The sequence below is a fragment of the Phoenix dactylifera genome, unplaced genomic scaffold (genome assembly GCF_009389715.1).
Source record: "Phoenix dactylifera cultivar Barhee BC4 unplaced genomic scaffold, palm_55x_up_171113_PBpolish2nd_filt_p 001418F, whole genome shotgun sequence".
NCBI classification, from domain to species: domain Eukaryota; kingdom Viridiplantae; phylum Streptophyta; class Magnoliopsida; order Arecales; family Arecaceae; genus Phoenix; species Phoenix dactylifera.
Genome location: NW_024068740.1, coordinates 62,291 through 83,388, shown reverse-complemented (window position 1 = coordinate 83,388; position 21,098 = coordinate 62,291). Strand labels below are relative to the sequence as shown.

The 21,098-nt window shown below is 37.0% G+C and overlaps 1 protein-coding gene across 2 annotated transcripts; it reads left to right on the top strand.

The window, feature by feature from the left end:
- The first annotated feature begins 1,749 nt into the window (after positions 1-1,749).
- LOC120108598 (tyrosine-specific transport protein-like) lies at positions 1,750-20,763 on the top strand. Of its 2 annotated transcripts, XM_039122256.1 has the most exons (14): positions 1,750-2,073; positions 2,162-2,202; positions 5,513-5,605; positions 5,879-5,953; positions 7,531-7,580; positions 9,376-9,465; positions 12,092-12,148; positions 13,523-13,592; positions 14,649-14,750; positions 14,820-14,872; positions 18,541-18,691; positions 18,808-18,892; positions 19,118-19,246; positions 20,354-20,763. In XM_039122256.1, the coding sequence occupies exons 1-14, from the start codon at positions 1,827-1,829 to the stop codon at positions 20,533-20,535; spliced, it is 1,425 nt and encodes a 474-aa protein (XP_038978184.1). In that variant the 5' UTR covers positions 1,750-1,826; the 3' UTR covers positions 20,536-20,763. The 2 variants fall into 2 exon arrangements, with proteins under 2 accessions (XP_038978184.1, XP_038978185.1); XM_039122257.1 differs by lacking the exon at positions 5,513-5,605 and having other exon boundaries at positions 1,751-2,073.
- The last annotated feature ends 335 nt before the right edge of the window (positions 20,764-21,098 follow it).

Here is a 21,098-nt window from a genome sequence, read left to right as displayed (position 1 = left end):
TGTGAATATGTCATCCATTAGAGGGGGAATGGTCTTTGCGGCTACTATAGGCTTTGAAGTTGAACAAATGGATGTCAAAACAGCTTTTTTTTAATGGAGATTTAGAGGAAGGAATATACATAGAGCAGTCAGAAGCATGGTCTGCCATATCGGTCCGTACGGGTCGGTACCGACCGGTACGTACCGGTCTAGCCTGGGACCGGTACCGGATTAGCGTGGAATCGGGTACCTGTAGGTTATCGTTGGAGAACCGGTACGGGACCGGTATGGGGCCGGTACGTACCGATCCGGACCGCCACTGGTATGCCGACCGGTACCGGGTACAGCGGTCCTTGGTCAGAAGGATTCAAAAAGGCCTGTAAAATATGTTTCGGCTATAAAGCCAAGTAGTTGTAGTTGTTACAGAAAAGATATCTTGAAAAAGGTTCTTGAGAGGTTCAAGATAAACAAAGTGAAGCCAGCTGGAACTCCACTTGTTCTTACTTCCAGTTGAGTGCCAAACAAAGCCACTTAAATCAAAAGAAGGATGAAATAAAGAGTATCCTATATGCTTCAGCCATTGGAAGCTGCATATATGCTATGGGGCTCACTAGACTAGATATCGCATATGTCGTTGGCTTAATGAGCCAGTTTCTCCTAAATCTCAGGAAGGAACGTTGGGTAGCGTTAAAACAGATCTTATATCTTAGAGGCACTTTTAAAAGGTGATTATGTTGCGGAAAAGGCAATCTTGTGCTAGAAGGTTGCATGGATATGGATATGGCTGAAGAGATAAACTCAACGAAGTCTATTTCAGGTTACTTGGTATCTTTTGCAAGGATGGTAGTGTCATGGCAATCCAAGTTACAAAATGTGTGGTCTTATCTTTTTGGAAGCTGAATTTTCGTTGCTACTACCAAAGCTTGCAAGAAAATGTTACAGATGAAGAAGTTTGTTGATGAACCAGCATTAAAGCAAAAAAAAAGAAAAGAAAAAAACACAAAACAAGGAAAACATTGGAAAGAAAAAAATCGTAAAATCTCACTTTTGTAATTATAATTGTGTGCCTCTATATTTTTTTCTAAAGATTAGTTCCTAAAAGTATAATATTATAATAAATATAATATTTTATATCTTTATTATTGTATTATACTATAAATATAATATTATATTACATTATACCATAAATATATTATGTTATATAATATCAAATTATGTTATATTATTATGCTATAGTATATAATATTATATTAATATATTATAATAATATTATATTATATTAAAGTAATATTATATTATATCATATATTTATGTATTAATATATATTATATTTTATTATTCTTCGTTGTATAGTACTATGCAATGTCCTTTATGATCATTTTGTCATAGCAAAAAGTACTTTCTCAGTTTGTTTACCAAACACATAAATAGTTTTTTTATAAAAACTCTACTTCAAAAAGCTCTACTTCCAAAAGTTCTACCACCAACAACTCTGTCAACTAGGGCCTAAGGTGTCAAGCAACATGATTTGGGCAAGAAGTGCCGAGAAATTTAAAGCGGGTCGGAAAGCAAGAACAAATACAATGAATGAGAAGGATTTTTTTGGGTAACATTGCTCCAAATATCAATTAGATTGGGCCAGGCTCACATCTAGCCTAACGCAGCCGAACCCAAACTAGCTTCAAGTCTGTGAAACGTTGCCCAGCCTCAACCACAGCTTCAATGTTATCAAATATGATGGGCTCTCAAGAGGCCGTTAAATCCACGCTATCTACAATTCCCTCGCACTCTGCTGATCCCAACTCAGAGAAGCGGAGGGAAGAGGAAAGAAACAGAGGGAAGGGAAAATGGTCTTAATCTCCGCTTCCTCTCCCCTAATTTCCCCATTCTCCTTCCCTTCAAGAAAAAAACCTCTTGTGGCCTCTCCCACCGTTCCTCGTACCAGAGAATCCTCTCCACAGTTCCAATTCCCATCGCGTACCCTCCGCCCGACTCCTCTCAGAACCCTCAAATGCTTATCCCGGAGGCAATCCACTGAAGAGTTCGAGAGGCTCTTCTCCAACCTCAACCAGGCCACCATGAAAAGAGAGCCGGGTATTCGCTGTTCTCTCCAACTCATTTTAACTACTTAAGCTTTAGAAAACTCGGTGGGCCGTTTTCAGGGGTTTCTTTTGGATATCAGGCAGCGTTACCAGTGGAATATTTTTGGTGACCGGCACGACGGTAAGGATTTCTTATTCAACTGCATTTAAATGTTTTAGTCATGCAAATCCATGAACAGATGAATGATATGCAGTGATATCTGATATCAAATGCTGATCTAGACAACATAATCTATTCTGAAGATTATATAGTTGTAATGTGTTATTTATGGCTGTGTTATAGTAATCGTCTTAGTAACATGCGAAAGATTTGAGGAAAATTGGGGAATATAAATTGAAGAGACCAGTGATAAACTAGGAGAGGATGAATGCCAACAACCTTAGTAGACAAAGAATCTAACATAGTTAAGGAACTAGCAATGCCATTTTAAGCCCCAGATTCAGCAGACCAAGAAAAAGATGGTTAAGGGTGAATTCTGACTCCCTGAAATTACTTAAAGCTTAATGATGAGGTGAGGCTCTCTGACCTGCATCCTGTAGAGAGAGAAGAAGCACAAGGAACGAGAAGAGGAAAACAGTGGAAGAAAATTCCACAAAGATCCTATTAGCCAATCAAAACAAGTTTGTTTGAACCACTTGCATAGCAAAATCCAACTGAAAATAGAAAGCCTGACAAAAAGAAAAAAAAGGAAACATACTAAGATTACTTGACTATAAAATCTGCTGGCCCCTGCGAGGTTTGGCGGAATCCAACTAATCATAGTATTGGTTGGCTGTATTTTACGCTTCATCAGTCTCTTCTACCTTGGCTCACGTTGAAGCATGGTGATTTGAAGTTCCATCAGACTGAATCACCAACTGCAACTTGCAACAATGATTTATTGACCCCAAGCCAGTTTCCATTTAAATCGCAACATGCATTCTGGCAACAGACAGCACTTTCTTAGACTCTGAAGCCTACACTAAGACCAACACCACCACAGTTGCCTCCACCATGACCCTTGTGAACAATATGATGCCCGAGGCCATTGAGCACTTCACCAAGACCACTAAAGAGATACCAGGGGAAATAGACTGATCTCTCACCTGGGAGAAAAAAATTGATACTTGATGAGACTGGATTTGTACTCAAGGTAGTATCTCATACGGGAAGGAAACTTTACTGGTGGTAAGTATAGGAGCCTGCACATTTTTGATTATCGAGGTGTGACCATGTCAAGACTCCAGCCACATGGTATTCCTCTCTTTACTTCCTTTGAGTTTCATATCTGAGTGATTCATACAAATTCAGTTGTTCAAATAGTCTCAATAAAGAAATGTAGTGGTTGGCAAAAAAAAAAATTATTTGGAGGACTAGAATTTTAAAATTCAGCTTAATTACTTTTCTGAGATTGCATTTCAGAGTCACATTATCTTAAAGGCTTTTGAAATTTTGTTAAAGTCTTCAGAAACATTGCAATGGGATTAATCTGCTTCTCCATGTCATGCCACAATCAAGTTGTAATATGTGCATCTTCATAATCCCACTAATCATCCTCTCTTGGTTAAAAAGGATACTTGAGTACTTCTTCACTTTAACTCTCAAACACACAGGGTCAATAGTTGCCTTTGCATTCTGTACTTGCCATTGATTCAACAGCGCCTTTTAAAGTATTAAAAATGCATATTTTGGATATGTGATTTTGCTGGAATAAATAAACTAGTTCTCGTATTTTTGAGAATCTTGGGTGACTATGGAAAGAGAACGAGGAATAGCAGAGGTAGGAGCTCAAGTAGTCGCAACTTTCAACCTTGAAGTGCACCCACTAATAAATTCCTACCTTTGTGATGCCCAATCAGCACATCTTTCTCTTGATAGCTGCTCAGGTGAAGAGAAGGCCTTCAAGCAAGAATATGTATGATGTGAATCTCACACAAATTTATAAAGAACAGGAAAAGGTGGAACTTAGCTTTAGATCATGCCAGTGCTAAGATTTTGTTAAACAAGATTCAAAGTTTTGGATGGAATAATCCAAAGGTGATTTATCTTAAGAATTTTCTATAAGATCATGTGGTCACGCATGGACTTACACCATGGATCAAATAGGCCTTAAAGGCTAGAAGCCTAACACCAATACATTACACATTCTCAAACACAGACACACGAGCATCACATGCAGCAATTAAAATGCTTTCTAGAAGAGAGAAAATAATACCTGGAGGAGAAAAGATCAGTACACATGTATAATATGTAATAATATCAAAGTGCAGCAACAAGTATCAAAGAAATAAAGAAGAGAAGAAAGAAAAGGTATTTGCACCTATTTATTTTTGCTTTGCTCTTCTGCTTTTCTATCCCCAATGTAATGCCAAAGGACCAAAATGCCTCTATACTTCAGCAGTCCACTAATAGGTTAAATATATATAACATGACTGCTCATTAGTCTAGAACTTGATAAGGATGGGCCTTTTGTTGCAATAATCCTAAAACATCCTTCTAATGAATGAAATCTCCCTTCTCTAGCAAATAGTATAGTTCAAAACTTTGTTTTTTTTTAAATTCTGGACGGAGGAGTACTTCTGGGAAAATTCCACTGATTGATAAACATATAAATACTATCCATTATATACAATGCAATACTTGTATGAACCAATGTTATCTTCTACATTGCATGTGATAACTTGAACAGCAAACACTAGATATGCAGAGGTGCAGTGTTTCATTTTCTGCACATGCACATGCTAAACACATGAACATGTGATGCACGGGTTATTCTTGCAGTTAAAAATGAAAGATATTTTTCACTGATATACATACAAAATACAGGCAGATAGCAGGCCTTGATGTACCGGTAAGATTGCTCCATTGCAAGGTCCGCAATCTCGCTACCAGGTACTGTATCGATATTTATCGGTTCGGTACAGTACGGTATACCTCTATATAGAAATAGCTCTCCAACCATTTTTCTCAGTTTTCATCTCAGTACATCTTGGTACAGACTGGTATGCACTTTGGTACACCTTGATACATATCGGTACACCTCGGTACGGATGGTATGGAGCTTGTACTGAATTGAAAGTGTGTTTTCTACCGATTTTCTGCCAGTACATTACAGTATGCCCCGTACCAGGAGGTATGGCAAACCATGCTCTATTGTGACTTGGGTGTTACAGGTTCAAAACACGAAAAAAGCCTATCCACACGCGGGGGAAGGCTGCACACATTTGACCCTCCCTAGACCTCCGCAGTAGTAGGAGACTCGTGCGTAGAATGCCCTTTTTACATACAAAATACAGGCGCACAGTGTGTTTGTGTGTTTCACCCTTCTGAAAGAATAACTCATATTTCAAGCATATAGTGATTCATCAGTGGTCTTTGTTTTTCTCTATCTTGTAGATATTTATATATATTTTCTTTGATAGGCTTTTTCAATTGCCATTAAATTTTGTAGGTAGGTGCAGGTATCCTTGCTATCCCTGCAGTCACACAAGAAGCTGGATTTCTGGCCTCTGCAATAACATGCATTCTTTGCTGGATATATATGGTAATAGCTCATTATAGATTGGGTAAATTATCAGAGCCATCCTTTAACAGGTGACTGAAATGCCACCAAAGAACCTTCTAAAAAGGTGCAGCTTTTTACATGAATCAATGATGTTGTTATTAATTTTGATGTAGTTCTGCTTTAATCACAGTCCATGTAGTTTTACTTTCTCACAGGAAAGCAATGGTAATTTAGCACTCCATGTTATGTAAACAATTAAATTTGTATTTGAAATAAACTGTGCCAATATTTTGTCCATCTTCTAATTTGCAGGTTGTGACAGGATTGTTGATTGCAGAAGTAAATGTAAATACAATGTGTGAGCTTGGTTCTGGAGGTGTCTCATTGGTAACTATATTGTCTTTTTATATGAAATCTCATCTCTCCTACCAAAGGCTAGTATTGTCTGTTTTAATACTTCATTACTTCAGATTTTCATAATTCTGGTTGTTTTTGTTAACTAAGTTCTTTAGTACCTTTTCTTTTATTTCTTTTTCTTTTTGATATTAGTGCAGAATCAAGCAGTATGATTCAATATGATTGATCTTATGGTTTTTGGACAGGTTGCTGATAGCAATCATTTGTTTGTGTAGACTTTCCTTCAAATATTTGCAAGTTTATGGTTAATTGCTAGTGCAATTTTATTTATACAATAAACCTGCAAGAAAAACAGAGTTCTGGAATATTCCCTTCAGATTGTCTTTTATATTTCAAAATACTCTCAGCTTCTCTCTCTCTCGCATATATCTCATATATCAAAATACCTTCTACTCAACTCAAAAAAATCCTCCAATTAATGAAAGAGAAGGGGAAAACAGCACCCAGCTCTATCCCTGATTAGGATATTTAAAGAAAGAGGGATTTCAGGGTTAAGAAAACTAAAGTAAGGGGGAAAATCAAGGGAAGGGAGCTGTAGATTGGCTATTAGACACGACGCTGGGCTGCGAAAGACCTATGGATGCTTTGCACAGAATTTAATTATTATGAACCCAACTTTAATATTCAAGAGATGGGCCTGTCGTAGAACCTGAAAAGCTAGTGGGTGGCTAAATTGATTTATCTAATATATTGCAACATAAGCTTATGCAACCAAGGTGCATCCCCCCAGTGTTTCTCTAGACCTGGAAAGAGTTTAGATGAAGGGGAGGATCGCAAGGTTTGGTATATGGAGCTCTTCGTGTCAGAGATACAAATCAATAAGAAAGAAAATTCCAATTAATCATTTAATTATAAAGATGCAACATGCTATCAAACTTTATGCAATGGTCATATTAGTGAGAATACTAATATGAGGAACAATAATATATCAAATAATAGCCAACTTAGTATTAATATACCAACTATGAAGTAAATGGATCTTTCAACTTGTAACTGTGTACTCCATGTATACTCAAGGTATATGTTAAGTGTCCATGGTGTTCTTACATATTTGCTTTCCTATATTCTTTTGGTATAGTCCTTCTTTTACTTTCGTCTAGGGTTGATGGTCAACAGTCTTTCTCTTTATGTTAAGCCCTAAATGCTTGTTAGAACCATGCTGTTTACCTCTCAACTATAAATGAATGGGCATATGTTGTTGCTAATGTTCAGATTATGAAACGGAAGATATTGCCAGTTACTTAATTGCAAAGATGATTTTTTAGTTTGAGTCATCTAGGGTTTCACCACAATGAATATAGTTCCTTGTTGTTAATGAAACATGGAAGTATCTGACTCTTAGCATGTTCAGATCCATATCTATTTCACAATGGCATATACGTAAATCCTTGGATGGGAAATCATCTATTACATGACATCGCTTGAATTGCAACTCAGATTCATGGGCATATAGATGTGTTGTGGCAAGAATAGAATGCAGGTACCTGCACTGGATAGTCTATCATGACTAATACAGCGATCATTTGCTGGCTTTGGTGATAATTCAGGTGTCAATGGCCACGAGAACGCTTGGAAAACTTGGAGTTCAAACTGCTTGGTAAGTTCACAGATTGCAACATATTGTGCTGAGATTGTCAATTCTAAATCTGAATCCTTGTGTCATAATTCACTAGAAGGAAGACCATTCTGTTTGATGAATGTTGAAAAATTTTGTTTGCACGAAAATGCCTGTAATGAAACTTGCTGACAATAACCATAGATTAAATAAGAAAACTGGATATGTATTGTAGGACAAGGTTTGTTCATTATGGTACAAAAATTATCTTGAATGAATGTTTAATCTTACTAAACATCTTAGTCCCCTAGATCTTAAATTGTTATATGTTCTAGTGAACAAGTAGAGTATTATGCCATGGCTGCTATTACATTTGAGGTTATCCATATTTGACCATTTCTCTCTTATGGGTGACAATCTCCATTCTCGCTCCACCTTTTTGGACAACACCAAAATGTCCCAGAGTTGTCAACAATCCTCTGTTCCATGATCTAACCAACTTCTCAAATTTTGATTGCCACTTTACCATCAACTCACTCATACCTCTACTCTATAAATGGTCTAGGTCTGACATTTTTCAACCTGTCACATCTCCTTGCCACATTGTTTATGCATGCCTCAGTATGAGTCTAAAAGGTGGTAGTCTACATACCATGGATCACTTTTATATAGTTCAGGTCATATTTTACAATGTCTGACATTCTTTCATTAGCTACACATATACAAGGCGCAGGGTGGATATTAGAGGTTTATATATAGCACAAGAGATAAGCTAATAAAAAAATATCATTCCTTTGATCCCTATGCACTTATGAGAGATGGGGGACTTTTGCTAATTTGGTTGAATCATAAAATGTTTTGCTGTTTTTCTTCAGGGCTCTTTGTTAACAAGTTTTACTAAAACAGTTCTATGTAAAATTCAAAATAAATGAGTTTCATTTAGATGGTTGTTTGATACTTTTCCACAAAACACATGCCACCTAAATTGGTTAATTAAAACTTGAAAAAACAAGTTTTATGAAAACGGGTCCATCCCTAATTTTCATAAAAGAGGTTCACAGATAATGATGTTTTAGTATTAGTTGTTTAGGTATCATAGGAAGGACAAGGTATTCTCTGTTGTAAGTACATACTTGTCCCATGAGGCCCATGAATAGTATATAGCCCTACCTGCATAAACATTTATTAAGTCATATCTACATAGACTCGTACACAAGCATGTATATATACACACACATGATCATACTCGTGTTACATTTGTACATATTACGTGCATACAGACATATATAAATGTTATACTTTGCACTCAATTGGGCAAACTGGCAAGCATTTCTTTGTTAAATCTGTAAAAACGATTTAAAGAAGGTACTCAGGCAAATTTAGTAGCAACTAAGTACACATTATACCTAAACATTGTGGATTCGTTTGTGCTTCTATGAACTGGCATAGGCTGAAAAAATTAGCCACAAAATTTTGAAAAATAAAAATGCTATGATGTAGTTACAAGGCCTTGGAGTCTAGGAAGAAAACCTTACATTGATGTGCTTCTTGTCCTCGAAATACATTCATACTCCACTGATTTTGAGAGAATTGGAAGGAAAGGGAAGTAATGGTACAGTAGCTAAAGCTTAATTTTTGGATAATCTTTTCCTTAGCTGGATTTATTTTGTGAACTTAGATTTGCATTGTCACACATATTTCAAATTGAGACATCACAGCTGCTTTGAATCCACTGCATCACCTCTATCTTTGGCCAAAATTTTTCTAATCTTTCAGCTGGATAATTTGCTTCAGCATTTTTTTCAAGGTGTTGACATCATTGTTCATCTGCCTGCAGCTTGTCGTACATATTTATACATTATGCTCTTCTTGTTGCTTATGTGGCCCGTTCTTCAGAGATTTTGACAAATTCCTTTGGTATTCCATTGTATGAACCTCAACTTCTATTTTTTCTCGTCAGCATCATAAAAAGAAAGAGAGAGTTTTAATATTCCATGTTAATCAAGTTTATGCTTTATGGATATTGTACTTAACTCTGAATGTTAGATGTAATAGTGTTCTACTTTCACTAATTTACCTTAACTAAATTTTATTTTGGATAGATGGCATGTTTCTTGTGGCTTTAGTTTTATACCGTCTGCTTGTTCCCATGCATTCATCAAAACTGCAAGTTTGTGGACTTTTATGAACTCATTTAGATCCCATTTGGCATCACTGCCTGTTTCCAGTTTTCAGGTTTTGTTTTCAAAACGTAGAAACCAAGGCAGAAATTACATTGGTAACCCAATTTCTTTTTTTAATTTTTTAAAAACCCTTTCTCAGTTTCTGGAAATTATGGAAACTAAAAAAATCTGGTTTTCAATTTTCTTTTTTGAAACCAAAACAACCTATGGTCACCATCGCCCCTCAATCACTACTGCCACCACCACCCTTGAGGGCCCCTGCTGCTGTCCACTGCCTGCTGGCCACTCCCACTACCGGCCACTGCCATCCGCTGCGGCTGCCAAATGCAACCCAAGTGACTATCAAACAAGTTTTGACTTTTTATTTTTAAGAAAGGAAAAAAAAATAGAAACTGGTTTAGTTTTCATGAAAACTAAAAACTGAGAACTAGAAGTGATGCCAAATACAACCTTAGATTATCACATCATGGCCCATAAAGGACTAGAAGTTAACTCAGTTGTATGGACTTGTAGGATCAATGTAAACATGCTCATTCAAGCCATGTATCTTTACATTAGCTAGATATCTTTCAATTTCCTTATTGTTGGTTCTTGTTTGCATGCTCATCATCATCATGTATTTTGCATCAGAAGAATTTTAGCTAAACTCTCCTGATATAATTCTAGCTCAACTCTATATGAGTTTGAGCTTCTTTGTTTCTAATATGAAACCTTCATTTTTTTTTCCATCTAGCTTGTGTTTTATGGAAAGAGTCTCGGATTTGTATCATGAAATTGGGAAAGAAAAAGCCTGGACAAAGTAAAACAGTGAAAAATTTTCAAAAAGATATTGGGAAAGCTTATCGTGAAGAATGAAGATACATGTCAAAGAAATGATTTAGTCAAACTCAAAACAAATGGATTAAAGCTTATATGCTATGGTGTGATATGTGTATATTTGTCTTTCTGTATTTCATATATTTATATTTATGGATATACATGTCTAGTGCATGTATCTGTTTTCTCTTTTTTCTAGTGAGTGGGGGGAGGGGGTAACCAATAGGATTAGAGTTTAAATTCCACAAACAAAAACTTGAATAGTTGATGGAGCATGCTAAGACTTGTTTTCAGGAGATAATTGCTTGAAAATCACTCTCCTTGGCCATTCATCTCACAAAAAGACATCACAACCACAACCACCACCTTGACCACCTCTTTGCATGCTTGGTGTTGTGATTGCAACTGCTAATACCATATCCAACTTATGTTGCATCCACCACCATAATCCTACTATGTTTGTTCATCCTCAAGCCTTCTCCTTTGCAACAAGAAAGGGGCATCTAGTGTAAGTTGAGCACTAATTGTCAGGGCAAGAAGGGCTATGGGGCAATGTGTTAGTTGTTATATTGCCAACATGTGGGAGTGTGATTCTTTCATTTATTTATTTATTTAGGGAGAGATTTTGTATATATTCAACATTGGTTTTGTAAGAGAGCAAGGTAATTGGCATCACAAATATGCATTTAGTGGATCTAGCCAAGGTTTTAAATCCCATGGGATGGGGAGTGTCTCAGTTTCTCCATGGAACGGGATGCCCCAGTCCCACCTTGTCCTGGTGGTAGTCTCAGGTACCCTCCATCTCTTTCCCCTTCTTCTTTCCCATCCTCTCCTTTCTTTCTTTCTTTCTTGTTCTTTTTTCTTTACTTTCTTCTTTCTTTCCTCCCTTTTTCCTTACCTTCCTTTCTTTTCTTTTTCTTCTTCTTTCTTTTTCTTATCCCCTCCTATGCTTCTTTCTTTCCTTTTTCTTCTTTCTCTTTCCTTTCTTCCTTCTTTCCTTCCTTTCATTCCTCTTCTTGTCCCTTACTTTCTTTCCTTCCTTTTTCTTCTGCTTTCTTTTCACCTTTTTCTTCATCTTTCCTTCCTTTTTTTCTTTTCTTTTTTCTTCTTTCCCCTCACGAATGAGTTTCAGAGTCTCGACCCCATCCCAATCTCATTTTCTCACAGAAACAGGATGGGACGGCTGAGACGCTCCCATTCCCCTGAGACTTAAAACCTCGAATCTAACTGAAGGGTGAGGAGCAGGCTCGGGATCTTCTTTTTTTTTTTCTTATTTGACTGAAATTATCAATTACAACATTCCTACATACATATGTATATACAATTGCACCTTCATGTGCAAGTAGATAATTACATTTGTAGTTATATACAAGTACGCATAGTATTTATCCAGAGTTCTTGTTCTGGGTCTATCCCGCTTTCCTGTTTTTCCCTTTCCCAAATATATGAAACATAGTTCTTTGCACTTTCTTCGTGAGTTGCATGTTGTCAATTGCATTCTAATACTTCCAGCTATTTCTCTGTTCATGATGGAAGGTAGGTGATATTTTGCAGATGGGAGAGCGCAACCTTGTTTTCATTGGTTTTTGGAGGCATATGCTACTTTGGAAGGTTATGTGGCTGTGTCTTCTTATTTCCTAATATGTTCAATTAGGCTTATGCGTGTAGACAACTAGACAAAACTGTAAGTATCACTAATATGGATTATGGAAAGTTAGCCATTACAGATGTCAACCTTTCCAAGGATGATTCTATCATGGAAGTCAAGGCTAAAGATAAGCTCTAGTTTTAAGCATTCTCAGTCTTTTAATGATTATATATTTTGTGGGAAATATGAGAATATCCCCTACCTTTCTTTATATCTTAAAGAATAACATGGGGAGCATTACCTTTTTAAAGTCAAATTAGAAAACTCTCCCAATGCAAATGCTAAGGAGTGAGGTACAAACCAACAAACCACTTCTGTTGGCAAGAGATATGATAACAATCTCACATGACTTACTAAACTATATTCATATTCTATAATGAATATCAATAGTAACCTCTAGAGATTTGATGTTTAAGTCCTCGAAATCAACATTACTTTTGCTGATCATTATATATGTTATTTACTTATGCATATTTAAAAAATATATAATTAAATGTAACTATGACTGAGGTTCACCATACTGGTGCATACTGCCTCATACCAGGTGTACTCTATTGTATGGTTACCAAACTGAGAGTTGATAGTCCAAGATCTGCCGTACCGGTACTGGTCGGCGTACCGGTGGCGGCCCGGACCGGTCTCGTACCGGTCCATACCTGTTCCATACCGGTTCTCTAATGATAAGCTACCAGTACCGGATTCCACGCTGATCCGATACCAATCCCAGGCTGGACCGGTACATACTGGCCGGTACGGACCGGTACGGCAGACCATGGTTGATACGAAGTCCCAGTATGCTGAACTGACCTCAGTATCGGGCGTACCAACATTGTACTAGCATGGTACCGATATGAGGTCTGGTACTGAGACAGAGAACTTTAACCATAACCATCCATCCTTTTTTGCCCAACTATTTAGGGTCCATTTTGTGGATCCTTATTTGCCAAGTGTTCTTATTTATGGCTAACTCTGGTGTTATTCCTAGTTTCTGTATGCCCTTCTCGCAATCTCCATCCTTATTATCTCAGACATTCCCTTCTTTTTCTCACAACCTTCAACACGAATTAAAACACCTTTTCTATTGTAGCCTTTTCAAATCTTCATTATACCCGTTCTTACCATCTTAATTGATTTTTCATTATGTTGTTCTTAATTTGTGCAACTCCTCTAGCTCCTCCTAACATATTCATTTCTTAATTTATTGTTTCTAGTTTTATCACACATCCATCCTTTCTAGCTCTTTTCTTGAATAGATATGAGCTTGTTTATGTGGAGGGGTTTATATATTCTTCATCTTTCAAGTTCTACAATGACTCTGAACTTACATGTTACTGCAGCCAGCGAGTTATTGGTGCAATTAACGGATGTTTGGTATTCGGTATTATCGTGTCTTTCACATTTCTTGTGGTAACTCTCTCATAAGAATAAATATCTTTTTCTGAAATCTTTATATCCATTGGTATCATTTTTTTAAAATAAAATTTTGAAGCTATATGACTGTGGTGTTTGTCAAATTAGAACCTTATGTGTTATGCAATGCCACTTTTGTTTCAAGAGGTGTCATCCACCATACCTACCATCTTCAATGTGCCATCATGTTGAGAATTGGTGTCAATTACCATTAAGAAAAAAAAGCCTAAGCTAAACTATCTTTGATGTCATTAAGGATTGTCTTTGTTTAAAACATTTACTCATGTTTGATAGCTACATATGCTTCTGTGAGCCAAAGCATCTTAACTTTGCTTTGCTAATACTGATAGCTTCATGCACCACATGTGACTTTAATTTTGAAAAACTACATTAATACTGACATATTCAATTATGAATCTTAGTGGAAAATCAACAATTTCGTCAAAAAGTTGAACCATAGGTGATATGAAATGTCAATTTTTTTTACAAAACATGTTTGTCATAAAAAATCAACCATCTTTGTCTCAAGACTTGTAATGTTGATCTTATCCATCCAACAATTTTAGAAGCATATCATTTGCAGTTTCTTATCTTTCACATGTTTCCATACTCATGTAGAACTAGCCCAGAAGAAAGGTGCATGGATCTCACTAGGGGCTAGCCATGGATCAGCCTGGCTTGTTATGATACTCAAAACTAGCAGGAGTGGTCATGCTTAACAATTGAGTAATATTGCGCAGCACATACAAATTGTCAAGCCAAATATGGTGACTCATTCTTGACTAACGTGCCCTTGTCCCACAGCAGTTATATGATAGAACTTGTTCTGGATTTTATCAGCTTTCCATTTGATTCCAAAGTTCACCCTTCTTATGTCGCAGACTGGTTGTTTATATACATGAGTATACAACTTCAGCACTTCAAAATTGTTAAAATGTTTTTTTGGTAAAGATTGTTAACATGTTGCAAACACATTTTCGTCATAATATTCCATATTCCTCCGGAATGAATAATAAGCATGCTCTATACTGATAGGCTTAGACAATATTTTAGGGAGTGGCAAGCGGAGAGCTGCAATGGAATTCTCTCCTTCAGGCCCATTTTGAGGCCATCCCACAAAGTATACCGATAATTGCACTTGCTTTTGTTTACCAGGTAACCCCAACATAACACTTATAATTGAAAATTGAATGCAAGTAACTCTGTCCATTTGCTACCTTTCAGAATGTAGTTCCAGTTCTTTGTACAAATCTTGAGGGGAACTTGTCAAAAGTGAGGTGAGAATTCTTCTTTGTGAAGTTATTATTTGTACTGAGTAGCTGCAATTTTGTTTGGCAACTTCCAATTTTGGATGCACTTTGTAGTTGCTGACAAATGACATTGAATGCTTTTCTCATTGTGATTAATTACTATATGATCTGTTAAGGTTCATGATCTATAAATTCAAGTCCAAGCTAATATTATTATTTTTGGATTATGTGGCGTAAGGATTGTAAAAAGGCACTTAAAATCCAAAAAGGAGTTTTAACATCAAACCTTGTGAATAACAAACATTACTTGGATGAAGGATAAAGCACGTGAAGACAATTACTAGAAAAGGGGATGCATTCCAAAATGGACAATGTGCCGCACAATAGGATTTTGTTATATAATGTGGTGATGTACTGTTAGAACTTCAATCTCAATATTTGTAAATTGCATCTTAAAGAAAAGAGATGTAATTAAAAAACTATACTGGAAAAAGCATAAGGTCATGCTGAAATAGAATTACATGGCTAAGAGGCTTCAAAAACAGATGTAAACCCAGAAGGCACTCCACATATCTGGTTGTAACTTCGGAATTGGCTTCCAAGCTTTAAGCCCCTCATTTCATGTAACGTGAAACATTGAAACTACCTTCTAGTTTCTGGTCATCTCAAGACCTCGAGATAATATGTCCTCGTAAGTTCCAGCCACAGCTTAAAACAGCAAATGGTTGTTCTGCCTGAAAACTTATCTAATAAGAGTTTAGCAGAAATTGTGTTTTAAGTTCGTTAACCACATCAGATACCAAATACCAACTTGAATAGCCTGCCTCATTATTCTTATTTTTGTAGCATACGGTTCAGAAAGGCCATCTGGACCTAACCTGCAACTGGGGTTTGAATTTAAATACATGCATCTTCTAAAGAAAATTTCACTACATTATCCATCGAAATGATCAAAAGTTATTTCTCTCCACCTGGTTTGCAGGTTTTATTATGTAGTACCATTTTGATGTATGGAAGCTCATTGAAGTTCGGAGATATTTTACCTCCAAATTATGTCATTAAAGAAAGCAACCATAAAAAGACTATACGGTCATCTGTGATCTGACCATAAAGAACTTTGACCCAGGGCCGGCTCGGGCCTTAGGCGACTTAGGCGGTCGCCTAAGGCCCCCATCCCACGGTCCCCACTGCATAGTTTTTTTTTTATTATTTAATCTGTAGCCTTCTGCCTTTTCCATCCGTCTCCAATAGCTAGAGTCGTAGCTGGGCGCTGGCCAGGGCAGTGGGCCATCAGGAAGAAAGGGATTTGGTTGGCTTGATACACGCCTGAAGCCACTCTCATCTTTCATCCCTTCTCTTTTTTGGTTTTGGTCTTGGTTTTCCTTCCCTCACATTACTCCTGACCCAGCCGGGCCATCAGGAAGAAAGGGGGATTGGAAATGGACTTCTTGGAGGGTGGAGATTCTTTTAATTTTCTCCTCTCGGTTTCTTCTTCCCTCTTCCCTCTTGGGTGGTACAGAGAGAAAAGGAGGGAGGGGGTTCAATGGCTGCTGTGTGATGTTGCAGTCGCTGCTTGGGTACTCACTTGAAGGGGAGATGGTGGGATGGGACTTTTATTAATTAGATGGAGTGAATTTCCCATAATGCCCCTACTTTCTTTTATAGGGAGGCCCCTTTCTGGACAAATTCTTTTTTTTACCTTGGCCATGAAGTGCCATGGGATGACCTTTTCCTATTCTGCTCTTGCTTGACGGGGTAAACAGTATTGTCAAGCATTATCTCAGTTATTTAATCAGTTTCATGGCCCTTCTTTTAGGGTAATTATTTTTCTGTGCTCCCATTGAAGAATTATATTAAATTAAAAAGGTTTCTTATCTGTTTTTGTTAGATTCATGCATCTTCGTTGAAATAGTGTACTTAATAGCTATCTATTTTCATATCATTTTTTAAGTATTTTATATTTATTAAAAAATTTATTATTAAAAAAAAGGCCTCATTTATTGGATTCGCCTTAGGCTCCCAAATGTATTGGGCCGCCCCTGCTTTGACCATTGGGCTGAGCAAGCTTCCAACTTTCAGAATTGATGCCTTTAGAACTCTAAGTGCAACCAAACCCGAGAGTCATTAGTCTAACAACCTTGACCAATTTAATTTTTTTGTAACCTTAATTCTTGTCTTTGTAATTACATTTGCTCATCTATTTATTGTACTAGGTACACAACACAGCATGGCCTTTTTGGTTTGTCTTTGTGCTGTTCACAGGACTGGACACCTTAGCTTGGCCTTTCTATATTACATTTACCCTATACATAATGCCATCAGCCAAGTTGAGGCTGCATCAAATACCCTACTTGTTTGTTATACATCTCTCTCTCTCTCTCTCCATATATATATATGTGTGTGTGTGTGCGCGCGCGCGTGCATATAGATACAGATGGATAGAAAAACAAGATGTACAAAATAACTAAAATTTGGGGTTTATTAATTGACAAATAAATCTTCAGGCACTACTACTTGATAGGATTACAATCATTGGTCAAATATTCTCTCTCCTTGTTCCGCAATGTACATTGCACATGTTAGGCTTCCGGTACATATTTACCTGCATATTTCAGTGTGATGTATTTATGTGTGTATTGTGTGTAGCATATGCATACATTTTTACCCATACATTTGTGGTGGTGGGGGATGAGGGGCATGATAATGATGCTAACAATTTTTTGGCCATAGATGTGCATGCTGATTGATGCCTAAACTCAAGAGTTGGTGCTAACCATGGTATGCCGTACAGGCTCGAACCGGACGGTACAAAGCGTGTCGTACCGTACTAGCCCGAACTGGGCGGTACAAAGCACATCGTACTGTACCGGTTCGATACCGGTATCCGGTATGAATGACATACCAATACTCGGTACGCCAAAAAACTTTGCACCGTACCGTACCGACATTGTGCTAGTGTGGCACGAGTACGGGGTTTGGTACCGAGACGGCGAACCTTGGTGCCAACAAATTAATGGCTTGTGGCTCATCCTTCTACAGAGGAACTACCTCGGCAACACCAATCCTTATGCATGTCCATGGTCAAAAAGTTGTTGGCTCCACTACCAACAATTTTAAATAAATGTCTGGTATGACTAATTTAGGCACATTTACACACACATGGGTGTGTTGGTGCACGTAGAATGCTTTTGACAGTGAAGTGACCACTAATCTTACTTCATTTTATTCGCATGGAATAGAAAAGGCAAGGAGAATTTTGGTCATTTATCCAGTGCATAATCAGTTGATCTTGCATTTTGGATGCATATGATGCACTGGTAAAATGATGAGAACATCTTTTAGCCTTTTCCATTCCATTTGATTAAATCCCAATTGCCAGAGTGTATTAGTTATATTGATGCTATTTATCTACAATATATGACATTTTGCATGTGTACATGTTGCAGTGCATGTGACTGGGTTTATAATACATACTTACCAATAACATGTATGAGTCTTTCATTTTGAGGTGCAAAAGATGTTATATCTTTGACCATGCTGTTTATACCGGTTAGCAGATTTCCTTGCAGCATATTGGGTAATAAAAATCCAAACATCGAGAAGGTTGTAGTTCAATACCGATTGCATAGTATCATCTTGCACTCATAGCATTCCTAAATCTATCCAGAACATGTACTCTCTGTATGATATTGCAGGACTGCAATTGTCTTTGGCACTGCTGTTCCCCTTGTTTTGTTTCTTATTTGGGATGCTGTTATTCTTGGAACTATACCAAATCTGAATACAAGCAGCAGTGATGTCAGTGACCCATTAGAGCTGCTACGATCCAACAATGGAATCGTTGGAGTAAGTTTGGCTGTACTTGTCCTAGAGTATTACCTGGTCATGCTCTAATCAGGTGACTGATATGGAAGAGGAATAATGTGATGAATCAGTCTTGCTTTTCATGTAATATCGTGCAGCCAATTGTTGAGGCATTCTCATTTCTTGCAATAGCCACATCATATATTGGATTCGTTCTAGGACTTTCAGACTTTGTTTCTGATTGTAAGTAGTTTCTCCATCTGAACTTTATTTCATCATTTAACTTGGATAATATGATGTTATAGAAAAGCACATGTTATATCACATTTGAACATGTGCACATAAAATGATAACAATTTGTACATGCCATGCACATGTCTAATCAGCAAGCGTGTACTAAGCTTACCATCTTTGTACCTTATTTTTTATTTATATTTTCTTTCCTTTTCTTCTGTGAGAGATTTGCAGTGCTTAAACTGCCAAGTGGCCAGAGCAAACCTTTACCATATCTGCTGACTTTACTACCACCTCTGGTATTATCATTGCTTGATCCAGAGATATTTTTCAAAGCCTTGGATTTTGCTGGAACTTATGGAGGTAACTTTCCGTGCTAAATTATTTTTTTCTATATTCCATGCAGAAGGTAGGCGTGAACTAGCAGATTGACACAATGTTAAAATCCAACTATCTTTATCTACTTAAATATATTTCATCAGCTATATTTTTACTATCTAAACTCCAAATGTAAATCAAGCATTCAGAGTATTGCATGTAAATTTGGAACTCAATTAGAATGTTAAAATTTTGTTTTTCTCACCACCATCTCCCTGCTTGGAGCTGAACCCAATCGCCAAATGGCCTAATTTATTTGAGGCTGACCAGACACATGCATGTATATGTACACACACGCACAAAAATACATACATACCCTGATGCAGATCCAGATCATTAGGGCCTTTGTGTTACGTCGTCCCAAAGTCGACATGTGAATTTTTATGCAGTCATTTTAGGCCTTGTAGAATGCATCCAATGGTTCAAATTTGCAATTTTTGACTCCCAACACTAAAATCCATAGTAGGTGTAAAGTCCTCTCTTTAAACTCTATCTATTATATATAATTCACTACTGCAATTTTCTATTTTGTTTAAGCAGTTTTTCTTTTTATTAAATTTGAGTGAAGTCCTTTTATTTTATTCATTCTGCACATGATATGTTGTTGTTTGATCGGTTAAATTCGAGCTGTGAAGGCTGCAAGAGGTTATAGAATTTTTTTGGAGATTATATAGGCTTAGTCAAAGCAAGGAAGGTATATGGCATACAATTTCAGTAAGAACATATCTGGTGAACAAGAATTTACTCAAAGTTTATGACCTAGATTATTTTGATGTTTGAATGTATAATAAAAAGTGGTTAGCTGGAGTTGTTTAAACAGAACAGTAGGTTGCAGATTGTTTCCTTCCAGTGATATCACATTGTTTTTACTATATACTCGTTAATATAACACATCTGCAAACCTATTTATGCCATCTATTTTATAACAATGACTGTTTGCCTTCAAACAGTAAATTGTTAGACTTATTAGGCTTGTTAATTTTAGTGGCCATTGACGCACTCACATTTTATTTCTCAAGAATATCCACTTTATTGACTGGTATCCAGTGAGTTGTGGACTTGGGATTTAGCTTTAAAGTATTCTTTTTTCAGTTTTGGTGCTCTTTGGAGTTCTTCCAGCTGCGATGGCTTGGTCAGAGAGATATTTAGATGCCTCACAATCTCCAAGGCTTCCCCCACTGGTTCCTGGTGGAAAGTTAACTCTCTCCATTGTCCTCGGAGGCGCCCTGGTTGTCATATTCTCAGAGATATACAAGGATGTCATAAACCAATAGAATAGAAGATGGCACATTAGTACATTAGGAGAAAAAATTAACAGCCCACAAGAAAATCTCCCTTGGAACATCTCAGATGTCTTAAATTTGTTATGCGATGTCATGTAAAAAAAATATGCTACTTTAACATTTTGTTGCTTCTTGATTTTATACTATTCTAAGGTGGTGGCTGTTTGGCTTGAATGTTCTCGAGAAATGGTGACTTGCTTTCATAAATCAAAATTGCTTCTTTATTGTTTCATTCCAAGTCTTGGGAATTGATAGCATATACTTACCATGTAAATAACAGGTATGGTTAATTGCCTAGTTGTCTCAGAATTCTCTAAATCAAACCCGCTTTCTCCTCCATTTGTCTTGACGGCGCAAGTCCACGTAATCTTTAAGTTTGTGTTGCTGCTAGAATTTAGGTTGAGGTGGGTCACTGCTGAGATGTGCTGAGGTCGGCCAAGACCGAGATACGCCAATATCGGTTGATGTCGAGGTACGACGAGGTCAGCAGAAACCAAAAAAGGCAGAAATCAATCTGTATAAAAATTCACTTGCCAAAGACTGTTTGATGCTTA